The sequence below is a fragment of the Rhinopithecus roxellana genome, chromosome 16, assembly GCF_007565055.1.
Source record: "Rhinopithecus roxellana isolate Shanxi Qingling chromosome 16, ASM756505v1, whole genome shotgun sequence".
In the NCBI taxonomy this organism is placed as follows: Eukaryota; Metazoa; Chordata; class Mammalia; order Primates; family Cercopithecidae; genus Rhinopithecus; species Rhinopithecus roxellana.
The window spans coordinates 86,918,622-86,933,072 of NC_044564.1; the positions used below are offsets into that span (position 1 = coordinate 86,918,622).

General features: G+C 41.8%; 1 protein-coding gene across 2 annotated transcripts in view; it reads right to left on the reverse strand.

The window, feature by feature from the left end:
- Positions 1–2,275: 2,275 nt before the first annotated feature.
- SPTLC1 (serine palmitoyltransferase long chain base subunit 1) overlaps positions 2,276–14,451 on the reverse strand; it is an 80,450-nt gene continuing 68,274 nt past the window's right edge. For both annotated transcript variants that reach the window (XM_010373597.2, XM_030919455.1), the window contains 3 exons: positions 9,524–9,641; positions 6,167–6,240; positions 2,276–3,686 (listed from right to left, as the gene is read on the reverse strand). In XM_010373597.2, coding sequence (XP_010371899.1) covers positions 3,593–3,686; positions 6,167–6,240; positions 9,524–9,641 — 286 coding nt within the window. In that variant the 3' untranslated portion in view covers positions 2,276–3,592. The remainder of the gene's footprint in view (positions 3,687–6,166; positions 6,241–9,523; positions 9,642–14,451) is intronic.

Genomic DNA, 14,451 nt, shown 5'->3' on the forward strand with positions numbered 1-14,451 from the left:
CATTCTGACACTTGGGTGTACTTTCTGCGTGTATTGAATTATATTTATTATTTTTCCCCTGTGTAGGGTCTAATTTTGCTTTTTTTGAATTTAGGAAGTTTTGTTTTTATTCTACTAGTTTTCTTTATAATAAAACTTCCTATAATGTACCTAATCCCCCGTTTTTGTACTTCTGGTATTCCCTTTGTCTAAATATTTTTGCACCGTACCCCACCTATTTATATAACACACTATGAGCAAATTATTTTCTTTTTTTCAACTTTTAGATTTAGGGGTACATATGCAGGTTTCTTACCTGGGTATATTGCATGATGCTGAGGTTTGGGGTACAAATGGTCTCATCACCAAGGTGTTGAGCATAGTACCCAATAGTTTTTCAACCCTTGCCCTGCCTCCTTCCCTCCCCACAGTCAGCATCTATTGTTCCCATCTTCATGTCCATGAGTATGCGGTGGTTAGCTCCTAATTATAAATGAGAACATGTAGTATTTGGTTTTGTTTCTGAGTTAATTCGCAAGGTATAATTTACACACATTGAAGTATTTTACTTTTTAAAAACTCCAATCTCATGACAGATTATTCTGCTTTTTTTCTTTGAGACAGGGTCTCCCTCTGTTGCCCAGGCTGGAGTGCAGTGCTGGAATCACAGCTCATGACTGCCTTGACTTCCTAGGCTCACATCATCCTCTTGCCTCAGCCTCTCAAGTATCTAGGACTACGGGTGCACGTCACCATGTCTGGGTTTTATTTTTTGTAGACATCAGGTTTCGCTATGTTCCCCAAGCTGGTTTCAAACTCCTGATCTCAGACAGTGCTCCTGCCTTGGCCTTCCAAAATGCTGGGATTACAGGTGTGACCCACCATGCCCGGCCTTGCATTTCTTAATCAGATGCTTTCCCCTAGCGGTTTCCTCCAGAAGGGCTCAACAGGAAGTATTCACTTCTAATTTTAAATTGTTTTTCTATAACCTTGTTATCTGAGAGACTGCTTTGTGGATATAAAATCCTTGAATCGTATTTCCTTCTTCCTTCAAATCTCTAGAAAATGTTGCTGTCGAGATGACTTATTTTATCTGTGCTCCATCATCCTTAAGCTTCCTACTCCTCTTCACCAGGAAATAAGTAAGGAAATTAAATTTAAGCATCCTCCATAGCTTTAACCGTACTCTTAGGTGTACGTTATGAATGTTTTTATTTAAGTAATCACAAGGACAGTGTTTTGGAAAGATGCATGGAGATATTTCAGATTTAGATGTTGGACATCTCTATCTTCTGGGACTAAGGTTTTATGTCCACAAGGAAAGACGGCAAGAGGCCCACACATCAGATGATTATTATTTCATAGACTTAAAGATACATCTTCTCCACCCACATTGCAATATCTCTAATATTGGAAGACATCTTACAGCATAATACAGGTAGAATTATTTTCTTCTAGTGGTACATAAAAAAAAGTACACATGGTATAATGAGTGAAGTACTGAATTTGATGAAATACTGGTGTATTTTCTGTCCCAACTTGACCCAAAGCCCCATTTTTCCAGAGTTAGAATTTAGTCATAGACAATAAAAAGGTGGCGTGGTTCTCTTCTTCCCTGTGGATGTCCTGCTGAGTGGAAATGGGCTCCAAATGGTCTCTACTCTGCTCGCCTCAAGCCACTGCCTTTTAAAACACAGAATCATTGGTAGAGCACTCTGGAAACTTCCCACTCTGTGAAAGAGAAATTTGTAACTTGGTCCAGATTGGAGATGATTGTACTTTCTCAGCATTTTGCTTCAGTTTGATCCAAATTTTACTGCTTCTAGTAGACATTTCTTTGTGGTGCATATTACTGGATTATGGTCACTCTATAATTTTAACATAAAAATTTTACTTTTGGTTCTTTTTGTTTACAATGTTGGTTTTAAGGATTGAAGTAATGTGCCTGATCCGCCATCTTTCCCAGAAACTTATGGTCATATTTTCAAAAAGTTTATTACAAACATTATTTTGATGTTGCTATTTTGACTTAGAAAGTATTATAAAAGAAGCTGAAAAGTTATTATTTATGAAAATAATGGCCATGATATTTTTGTAGTCCTATGAGGTCAGCAGGAACCTAGGAAACTTCAGATACCATATATTCTTTGGTTGGATGTGCAAAAAGGAACTAAGAAATTTTGTTGTTATTTTCTAAAACAAGACAAAACAACACACAGAGAATACTACCCCAGTGCAAAAAAGTTAAAATTAAGACACTATTCTGTTGGATATATTACATATGCAAATAGAGTAATAATCAGGAATGTAGGGTTATTTCATTAAAAAATAAAACAAAACAAACCAGACTCATCCCCCAAAGAGTACTTTATCCTTTAAAGCAGCAGCAATCACAAGGCACATATGTACAAAATACCTCAAGCAAAATAGAAACTGAACATTCAAAAAATACGTGTTATTTAAAAAGATGTTGAAGACCATTTGAGTAATATGTGCATAGATTATAAAAATGGTAATTTTATTCTTCTACCTTTAACAAGAGAAGGAATGATGGTGTCATATTTATATGCTATCTTGTGGCACATATAACAAACCTTTATACCACGTAATCTGGTTTGCTAAAGAAAAAACAGGTAAGGTACTGCTTAAAAATGGTATTTTTAGTACTTTCACATCTTTTGTAGATATCTGGAATCTGTAAGCTGAAAAGAAAAATTATCTTTTTCCTTAGCTTAGAAAAAGCCTGTAGTTACATGTCCCTAGGCAAACCCACCATACAGAAAAGGAATACATTTGAGATATTCTAAAATATAAAGGATATGATTTATGTTCTGGGATCAACATACCAACCAACCCTCGTCCTAAAACAGATTAGAGGTGAACACATAAGAAATGTAAAGAAAGATCAATTATATTAAAATAAAATAGCATCTGATTTAAATTATTGCTCACTTAGGAAGTATAATGAACATTCTCTGGCTAGGGATGCTCAGTTTAGAAATGGTGTGACATCAATATTTAGTGTGTACAAAAGTTCTAGGATTCAAATACAATGCAAAGTTTATAATAATCACACAAAAAGTGTTCCTTTTAGCCACCATTTAGCTTCACACGACGAGGAGTGGAAAACATGTGGTTTAATTAGATCTTCAACATAAATTTGTACCACATATGTTGGAGTGCTCCTCTTAGCTTAAATGCTGCAGTCATTTTTACATGAAATACTAAGGAGTTAAGGAGCGCTTACTGTGTCATCACTATTAGAAGGGAGGGAAGAGACACTGAAGCTCCAGTTTTAAACAACAAAAGAATATAAAACACTAGTATAAGAAAACATTTAAATAGTACTAAATGCACAATTTAAATATGAGTTATACACTGTCATTAGTTTTCCTCTTAAAAAAATCAGTTCCTGGGCTTTTAGATGTGTTTTCTTTTTAAAAAAAATAAGCATCCTTCTCATGGTCAATTGGTCCATATTGACATCATTTGGTAACAATCCTATCAAAGATCCACATGTTCTTGCTCTCCTTCAGGCCCCTCCGTGGCCAGCGGGAGTCTTGAGTCCTGTCTGCCTATTGTGTGGCAGGAGGCCATGGTCCTGGGACTGTCCCTAGAGCAGGACGGCCTGGGCCACCTCCTTGATGGTGGACGCAGCTCTCTCCAGTTCTTCTGCTGTTTGTTCCACCGTGACCACAACCCGAATGCTGAGAACAGTAAAGGACACAAAGAATTATCTTTGTGGGCCAGGTGCGGTGGCTCACACCTGTAATCCCAGCACTTTGGGAGGCCGAGGCAGGCAGATCATGAGGTCAGGAGATCGAGAACATCCTGGCTAACACGGTGAAACCCCAACCCCATCTCTACTAAAAATACAAAAAAATTAGCTGGGCGTGGTAGCAGGCGCCTGTAGTCCCAGGTACTTGGGAGGCTGAGGCAGGAGAATGGCGTGAACCTGGGAGGCAGAGCTAGCAGTGAGCCAAGATCACGCCACTGCACTCCAGCCTGGGTGACAGAGCGAGACTCCCTCTCAAACAAAAACAAAAACAAAAAACAAAACAAAAAAACAAAAAAGAAATATCTATATGAGGTGAGGACCTGTGCTCACAGTCAGCCGTCTATGGCCTGAGAGTTGAATCCACCATTGCCTCCTATTTTTGTAAACAAACCTCTCTTGGCAGTTGGCCTGTCTATTCATGTACCTGCTGCCCACAGCCGCTTTCTCACTACTGTGGCAGGTGGGTTGCTGTGGCAGGGACTCTGTGACCTGCAGGCCTTGGCATACACCACCAGTGCACACCCAGTCAGAGTGAGTTGCCATGGGCTCTGCCTCAGAGGCTGGGAAACAGCATCCTGTCCATCACGTACTGCTTCAGGCAGTGCCAGGCACAAAGCAGGAATTCTATCCTTCTCAAATCAACGAGAGGTTTGATTATGCATATTTATGTCAACAGCAATGTGAAAGCTCTGTAATACTCTAAGGTATGGCAGAAATGTTCAAGTTTTCAGGAAATCGAAGAAATAATAGCTTGAAAGGACAATGCTACCCCTGTCCCCTCAGTTCCCTCCGCAAACATCTGCTTCATGCATGTGACACATATTTATTGAGCTGTACTATGCTGTGCATGGAGTCCCAAGGGCACAAAACCAGCATGGCTGCCATCCTCATGCACCTACAGTCTTACTAACAAGTAAACGTAGGATGTAGGATTATACCTTTGGGTAAGTGCAATAAAAGATGAAGGAGTAGCCCAGGCGGGAGTGCAATGGAGTGATCTCAGCTCACTGCAGCCTTCACCTCCCGGAACCAGGTGATTTTCCCACCTCAGCCTCCCAAGTAGCTGGGACCACAGGCGTGCACCACCATGCCCGGCTAATTTTTACAGAGATGGGGTTTCACCATGTTGCCCAGGCTGGTCTTGTACTCCTGGGCTCCAGTGATCTGCCCACCTTGGCCTCCCAGGTGTTGGGATTACAGGTGTGGGCCATTGCGCTTGGCTGACAAGGGCAGCGTCTTTAAGGTGCTTTGAGCTGCTACCACAGTGATCTTCCAAATCCTGATCTGGCGATCCAGGCCAGCAGAGCATTCCAACTCCCCGGTGGGCTCTCCTGCAGCCTCCCTGACTTGGCACCTGGCCTCAGGACCCTTCTCTCCAGCTCTTCTGCAGCTTCCATTCTGCACTCCCAGATGAACCTGGAGGTCTCCAAGCCACTGACAACCCTGAGCAAAGCACACACCACCGCATCTGATGGAAAGCCATGATGCCCACAGGATGCCCGACACACACACTTCTCCAGGCTTGGTGTAGACATCACCTGCTCTCAAAAGCCTGGACAATGAATGCCCCAGGGCAGAACTGACCACGTCCATGCCCCCTCCTGTGACTGCCTGGCCCAGTGCAGTCAAAGACATTAGTCTTTTACTTTTGGTGTTCTTTTTTTTGTTTTTTTGTTGAGACGGAGTCTCGCTCTGTCGCCCAGGCTGGAGTGCAGTGGCCTGATCTCAGCTCACTGCAAGCTCTGCCTCCCGGGTTCCTGCCATTCTCCTGCCTCAGCCTCCCAAGTAGCTGGGACTACAGGTGCCCACCACCTCGCCCGGCTAGTTTTTTGTATTTTTTTGTTTTTTTTTTTTTTAGTAGAGACGGGGTTTCACTGTGTTAGCCAGGATGGTCTCGATCTCCTGACCTCGTGATCCGCCCGTCTCGGCCTCCCAAAGTGGTGTTTTTTCTTGATGCTGCAGCTTTTCCCCACCGTTGCTTGGTTTTTCCCAAGTGTTAGTGAGTGTCGCTGACTGAAGGAGCAGCAGAGAGGTGTGCCCACCCCCACCCAACACTGCCGATCGTCCCTGCAGGACAGTCCTTGTGGCAGGAACTCCTGGTCCGGCATGTGCCACCTTTCAGATGTGGCAGATATGAGCTGATGGAAACTCAGTGTGCCCAAGTTCATTCCTGGGCTCCCAGACATTTCTCTGAGTTAACTGAGAGGGTACTCAGTGAGTCCTCGGGAGCTTCTCAATTAAAATTTAAAACACTTCTAGTTTAAGAGCAGAAAACAGGTAATGTACTATATATTATGACAGATACTCTTCCTTAGCCTATGATAGTCTTTCAAAATGTTTCAAAAGATAAGGTATTTCATAGAGCTCAGAGCAGGGGAAAAAATAAGGTCATATGTGAATGTCACCGACCTGGGAGGAGGGAGACACTTCTCTTCCTTCTCCAAGTAGCGTGCCTGAGTTAATGCGATACTTCTGTTCATGCACTGCAGGAGGAAAAAGAACACATCGGCAACCTGGACTTCAGACACGGCGGTCATTAAACTGGGCGAACGCTGAAATCCTGCACTGATAGCTTTAACTCCCTTTTCCAATTCTAATTGCTAGAAGATATCACCAAGATACTACACCACCACCTTGGCAGCAATGTCCACAGAACTTTCTGCCATGACAAATGCCTCTGTTCTGTAGTGCCCAGCAGTCGCCATGAGCCCCGTGTGCCTGCTGGGCACAGGGAGATGTGGCTGGTGCTACTGAGAGGTCACAGTTGTACCTTTTATTTCCACTTAGTTTAAATTTAAACAGCCACAGATAGCTAATGGCTACCATTTAGACAAAGCAGAGTTAGAATGTGAGGAAACGGTGCGAGCAAAGTCCTGCAGGCTGGACTTAAGACCACCACCACCAGTAGGACTGTGTCAGAGAAAAACCATTGCACTTCAGGTATTAGCAAAAACGACGCCCACATGTGGCATCTGGGCACGGCGCGGGCACTGCAGAGTCTCGCGTTAACAAAGTTTTTTACAGCATTCCTACATATTAACCATCTGTCAACATTAAGAAAAAATGAAAACAATCTCTACTAAAATAAAGAAAGCATACACACCAGAGCAAGGTAATAGGCTACAGTGTTTTCTTTCTGGAGTGATGAAAATGTTTTGGAATGAGACAGTAATGGTTGCACAACCTACTGCACGTATGATACTAAAAGCCACTTAACGATATACTTCAATAGGGTGAATTTTATGGTATGTGGTATGTGCGTTATATTAAAAAAAAGTAGCAACAGAGCAAAGGCCAGTGTAAAGGAAAGAACAATTATTCCACGTGTCTGGCAGTAAAGGTATCTGCCTGAAGAGGGGTCACGTCACAGGCTGCGAGGAAGGGATGGAAAAACCATACCAAGCAATGACAGCAGCCTCCCGCTGACTCTAGGCTCTGGAAGTGTACTTGGAAAAGTGAACTCCTGCAAACATCTGGACTGGCTCTGTTTCTAGCCCTGGCTGGTTAAGAGACATTATAAACAACAGCTCAGTTTATAAAAACAGTGTCCTGTTGAGCAACTCAAAATAAACTTGGCAAAGCCTCTCAGATCTACAAAACTTAAATAAGAGTTAAGGCAGCATGGTTTTTTTCTCTCCTTCAAATATTGAAAAGAAGATGAGGGGAGTGGGACAAAAGATTCGGAAGATTTTAAAAATGGAAGCTGTGATGATACACAGAAGTGGGAAGATATATATATATAAATGAAGTTTCTAGATAGTATTCTGTTCCCTACCCCAGACTGCTCTCTTCTCACTCAACTCTCAAGAGGATTTCCTTAAGAGAGCCAGGATCAAACCAGGCCCACAGACAGGAGTTTGAGATCTGTGAGCTGTCCACAGACTTTTCATTTCCTCTTTCGTTACGTGGCTAATCCTTGTAAGCACAGTATTTTAATACCGAGTTGCTTCATTCACACGTCCTCCTCTGCGTCTCTCTTTGATACAAAGCAGTAGTAAGACTTTAGCTGTTGCTATCTAATGAAAAGAGAACACAGGTGGATTTACTATGCAATGAATACACTGGCATCTGAAGGAGGCGACTGTCCCTCAACGTGAAGCAAGTGTGGACAACTGTCCCGATGCAGTTCGAGAAGAGACTCAGTGAGAACGGTGGAGCGATCACTCAGACCCATCACCAGCGTGTGCAGCTCATGAGCCTGCTCTGCAAACACGGCTCTCAGCTGTCCCGTTGGGGCAAGTCTACTGAAAACAACAAATTCACCTGCCTCATGAAGGTAACGAAATGAATGGGAATTTTACTGGCTTGTCTATTTAGTATGTATTTAATTTATAAATTTGTTTTAGTTTTCCAGTATGAGAACTCTAATCACAAAGATGTCACACTTAGTTTTGTGTTTGTATGTATTTAAGGAACGTTACAATACAAACAATGAGGTAGTAAAGCAGGCAGTGGGATGTTTTTCCCTGTTGAGAGTCTTCATGTCCACAGAGTTATTCCTGAGGGGACATCAGCTGCATTTCCTCACCTCACAAGATAAGCAGCTCCAGCCTGATTATTCATAATCTGACATGTTTCTTTAGGAAGCTCAGATCCTGGGGCTTGTTTTTTTTTTTTTTTTTTTAATGTAATTGACTCTAGAAGGCCACACATTTTATGAAGTTCTCCACAAATCTGTTATTCCAGATTATGTGGCTCAAACATTTAGGACCTAGGACAGCTGAAGCCAGGTAGGCAGCACAGGCTGCCTGCACACCCAGTCTGTATACTGCACAGCCATGTGGCCTAGAAGAGCCTGCCTGAGAGGCTGTATAGGCAGATGAGGCTTAGGACAGGGCCTGGCCTTGAAAAGGCACATGATAGGTGGTAGCTGCCATTATGACCCCAGAAACCTAGTAGCATTGCTCATAGCTACAGCCTCTGGACAAGGAAGCAGAATCATGCCCATGTGCATTCTCAAATACATACTAGGTATATGTCAGATTTTTCTAAAAGCAGCAGCAGCAGCAGCCCACATAAAAGTCCAGATTCTTCTGAAAGCAGATGTCCAGCATCCCAGGACTTGGAAGAGGGGAGCAGGGTGGGTGGCATTCCACTGACCCTCCTGAGTCCTTCCTGCCCAGGTTACTCCGCTGCTCTTCCTTCCCCTTTTTAAGAAACTTCTGTTGTCCCTGCACCACTGTAAACCCGCATGCAGGAAGCACTCTGGAGGGGCAGTGCTGCCAGATGAAAACGGGCAAGCGGTTTCCCTGGTGATGTGTTTCTTAGACAATTAGTAGTAAAATAACTTTTGGAAGATACAAGAGCATCCTGACTTCAGGGTGACTGCGAGTGGACTGTCCCTGAGCTGTGCTGTGGGGACAGCCAGCTGTCTAGGAATGTGTGCGATGCCCACACACAATGCCTCCCCCAACTACACATAGGAAAGCCTGGCTTTGTAAAACGGTGAGCAAGAGAGTTTTCTGCAAGGCTAATTTTTCAGAGGAGAGGCCAAGTATATTTAAATGCAATGTGGTACAAAATAGAATAACTTTGGAGGGAGCCACATATTGACCCAACGGGAGGGCCTGCTGCCCGTTACCATGGCCAGAAGCTAGGAAGGACGTGGAGGATTAAGATCCCATGTCCAGAGTCACCAGCATCTTCCTTTCTACTCTCTTCTCTCTCAGGGCAAAGAGACTTTTCTTAAAAAATAACATTAAAAAATTGCTTGGGGTAAGGGCAGAAGTGGTGTGGGGGGATTTCCTCAAGTAAATGGATACTTACTTGATCTACAATTTCCTGAAGCAGTCTGACATCTTGCTCGCGAGACCCAGTGCTCTCTTCCAGTTGCAGGTGAAAGGCTGGAGAAAGGGACTCCCCCACCACTTTTAATCCAGAAATCCTGAAAAAGGGAAACACACACACAGCCGTAAGTTCCTTCCAGGCTCAAAGATCACCCACGGAGAAATAATGTTAGAAGTCCACAATGTCAAGGCACAGTGAACGTACAGAAGCTTGCGACTGACGGGAAGGATTATTCCAATTCCAACAAAGAAAGCAAAACGAGGCACCCTGGGCATTGCTTCCTCATCTAAAAAAGTTTGCCTGTGATGTGGCTTCTCGAGCACAGGACCGGGTCTCATGGCCCCAGCCTCCCACCAGGGAGTCTGTGCACCGTACTACCGGCCTGGGCGCCCCTCCTCATAGGCCCTCTGGGCCCCAGCTTGATCTGTCATTCCCTTGCCATGTGCTCCCTCGCCCCTGATGTTTGTTCTTCCCTGTGCTGGCTGCACATGCTGGGGCCCAGCTCCAGCACTGCCTGCTGCTGGGGCCTTCTTCATCACCCACTTTAGGGAAGGCTCAGCTCCATCATTTGCTATGTTTCATCCTGTCTGGATCCTTCACAAGCTACTCACTACAGTTTATGTTATGCTTCCTTGCTTATTATCTATGTCTTTAGTTTTTATTTTGTTTCTCATTAATTACAGGCATGATTTCTAACATTAACAACATTATGCCCCATGTCTACAAACAAAACAAAAACAAAAATACAGCAATTGGCCAGGTGTGGTGGCTTGCACCTGTAGTCCCAGCTACTTGGGAAGCTCAGGTGGGAGGATCGCTTGAACTCAGGAGGTCAAGGTTGCAGTGAGCTGAGATTGTGCTGCTATATTCCAGCTTGGGTGACAGAGTAAAACCCTGTCTCAAAAAAAAAAAAAACCAACAAAAACCAAACATACATTATATTTTGACTAATAGCAATATGTTTAGATAGAAAAATGTCCTTATTTGCATGTTATGTTTTAGATTTTACTTGGATTAAAATTATTTTCTTTTTACTTAGGATTAACAGCACAAAAATTTGTAGCTTCTCAAAGACAGATCTTTAGGGGCCAAATCCTGTATTTTTAAATTAAATTAAATTAAATCCTGTATTTGTACTATAGCTGTCAGGAGATGCTAAGCCATATTATTAATATCCAATCAGATTCATTTAAAGTCTATTTTATCCTATGATAACAAATATTATTTGAGTTTTGACCTACCTCCTAGGACACAAATGTGGTATATGTCTATTTGAAACTGGGCTAAACATTTTAGATTCCTTTCATTTAGTTTGTTTCACCTAAAATGATTTGTTTTTCCCTCAGAATGAAATAACAACAAAAAGCACTAGGTAGCACAACTGAATCTTCCCAGATTAGGACTCGACAAGCCTTTACGGAATGACTACTGCATGTTACAATAATGTGAATTCTGGAGACTCATCTGACCTGGCCTTCCAATCACCCCTGTAACATTATTAATTAGCATCTCCTTTCTTTAAATATAATACATCATGCTAGATCTCTCAATAAAGCAGCCTACAGGTCCGAATCATGGAATCTTGAGGATGTGGAATGTGAGGGAACCTCCTAGGTTAGTTCTTTACTAATGTAGAAACTAAGCAATACACTTTCAAAATCCATTTCCTGTGTAAATTCTAACCATGTTAAACACATACATCAAGTCTCTCTCTCTTTTTTTTAAGGTCATATATTCTCAGAGTATTAAAAAATTGCTTTCAGCCAGGTGTGGTGGCTCATGACTGTAATCTCAGCCCTTTGGGAGGCTGAGGCAGGTGGATCACCAGAGGTCAGGAGTTCGAGACCAGCCTGGCCAACATGGTAAAACCCTGTCTCTACTAAAAATACAAAGATTAGCCGGGTGTGGTGGTGGGCGCCTGTAATCCCAGCTACTCAGGAGGCCCTGGAGGCAGAGGTTACAGTGAGCCAAGATCGTGCCACTGCACTCCAGCCTGGGCAACAAGAGCAAGACTCTGTCTCAAAAAAAAAAAAAAAAAAAAAAAATTGCTTTCTAAATAGCATTCCATATGAATCAAATGGCCTCAATTTTCCTCAGGAAATACCAAGCGGCCAGGCACGATGGCTTGTACCTATAATCCCAGCACTTTGGGAGGCCAAGGCGGGGGGGAACATGAGGTCAGGAGTTCGAGACCAGTCTGACCAACATGGTGAAACCCCGTCTCTACTAAAAATACAAAAATTAGCCAGGCATGGTGGCAAGTGCCTGTAATCCCAGCTACTCAGGAGGCTGAGACAGGAGAATTGCTTGAACCCGGGAGGTGGAGGTTGCAGTGAGCTGAGATCGTGCCACCGTGCTCCAGCCTGGGCAACAGAGCAAGACTCCCTCTCCAAAGAAAAAAAAAAAAGAAACACAAGGCACCTGAGGTCCAAATCTAACTTGTGCTTTTTGATCAAATGGTCTCACCTCACATGCTGGTGAGAGAAGGAATTAAACAAAATGCCCTATCTCTGGTTGCCTAGATGCTGAATGTCAGATGAGTTTAATTAAAACCAAATGGACACAGTTGTAGCTTGAGTTCAGAGAAGCCGTGTTTCAGAGTCTATTACGTTACTCTTTAACTAAAGACTTTGCCGGACGTATCATCTTATCCCAGTGGATAAACGAGCACTGGGCTAGCTCCCAGGGACAGAGCAATCACTAAGGCAGCCACAGTCTACACTGTGTGCTTACAGTCTATAGGGAGAACCAGATACCAATAACTACAATTACAGTAACTACAATTACAATGAAAACAGAGGCAAACCAGCATAGGATGTTAACTTCCTTTTCCAAACTCAACCTCAGAGATGAGAGAAGTGAAAAATGAGAGAAAAATTGAACAAAAAAATTACTCAGAACTAAACATTGAAGATACTGCCTCTGAAAATATTTATCTTTAATATATTTATTGGAAAATAAGAAATAAAACCAAAAGCTAAATGCAAGAAGTTGGAGAAAGAACACAATGCAATGAGACACAATGAACACAATGCACAATGAACACAATGCACAATGAACACAATGCGATGAAACACAATGCAATGAGACAATGCAATGAGGCAAGAAGTTGGAGAAAGAACACAATGCAATGAGACGGAAGAAAACACTATGATGAAAACACACAAAACCAAACTTATACAAATAAAAAGTTAAAAAATATGGATATATGAGAGATAATCAACAACTATCCCCAAACCAAAGGCTCCAAGCCTACACGGCCTTAAAGTGGGAGACCTACTCTCAAGCCATGTTTTACTCAGTGGAGCCATGAAGTAGATAGAAAGAGTGGAAAATAGCCAAATCATCTACTGAAGCTACCCTAACACTGACTATGTTACATAAAATTGGTATAAGGTTATAGATCCATTTAAATTATAAACATATATATAAAAAGTCAAATTAAAATATTAGCTAAATAAATCTAACAGTGGAGAAAAACATGTTATAATGAAGGGTTTTCTCAAGAATGCAAGGATGGTTTAACATCAGTAAATATTTCAATGTAATTTAGCCATAAGACAAATTTATGATTTACCTTAATAGAGGTTAAAAAAAAAAAAAAAAAAAAGGATAAAGTTCAACATTTATTTATGATTTTAACAAAAGGTCTTCACATTTAGGAATAATTTAGCCAGGTGCAGTGGTACATGCCTGTAGTCCCAACTAGTCGGGAGGTGAAGGCAGGAGGATTGCTTGAGTCCAGGAGTTTGAGGCTGTAGTGTGTTGACTATATCTGTGAATAACCACTGCACTCTAGCCTGGGCAACACAGAGCAATCCCATCTCTTAAAAAAAAAACACAAAAGAAAATAAAACTAGGAGTAATTTGATAAAGGCTACTCACCAAAAACCCATAGCATGATGTATTATATTTAATGAAGAAGTGCTTCTATACTGGGAATAAGAAAAGAATGTTTGCTATTATTGCCACTGTTCAATACAGATTAGAGACCCAGACCAAAGCAATAAAATAACAAAATGAACGAAGATGTAAAAGCATTAGGAAGCAAAGAGAGAACACCATTATTGCAGATAACAGGACTTCTATGTACATCATCATAACAGAATGAAACAACTACTGGAAATAATAAGAGTTTAGAAAGACTCCTGGATATAAGGTCAGTTTAGAGAAAACAGTAATATTCTTATGAATCAACAATAAAGTAGAAAATATAAGAGAAAAGACAACTCCATTCACAACAGCAACAAAATCTATAGGATGCCTGAAAATCTCCTTTAAAGGTTCCATGAAGGTACAAGGGCTTTACAGAAATTCCATTAAAACACACAAAGGGAGATTTAACTAAAGAGCTCTTGTTCATGATGACAATTCCCTCCACATTCATCAGAAAATTTAATGCAATTCCAATCAAGATTCTAGCAATAACTTTGGAGGAACCTCTATTCCAAAACAGTAATAAAAACAGACACTAGTGATAAACCTGTATTCCAAAACAGCAACAAAAACAGATAAAATAAAAACAGTCCAAGCAATGAGTAAATATACCAATGGAATGGAAGAGACAGTTCAAAAACAGATCTAAGTACAAACGGGAACCTGGTATATGATAGAGACAGTACTGCTCCAACCAGTAGGAGAAAGGATGTTTTATACTTAGCTAGACGTCATTCAGAAATTGACCTCAGTAATCTTAAACTGAAATATTCTTCTCTTGACCAATTTCTTTCTCTAGCCACCATCTTGTTTCTCAGCACCTCTTTAGAGAAAAACTCCTCAAAACAGTCATCTAAGCTGTGTCCAACTGTCTGGAACCTCCTTCAAGCAGGCGTTTTACCCCACACTCCCCTGAAACTGCTCACCATGTCATAATATCTTTACATGATGAAGTCAAAGGATCGGTGTTC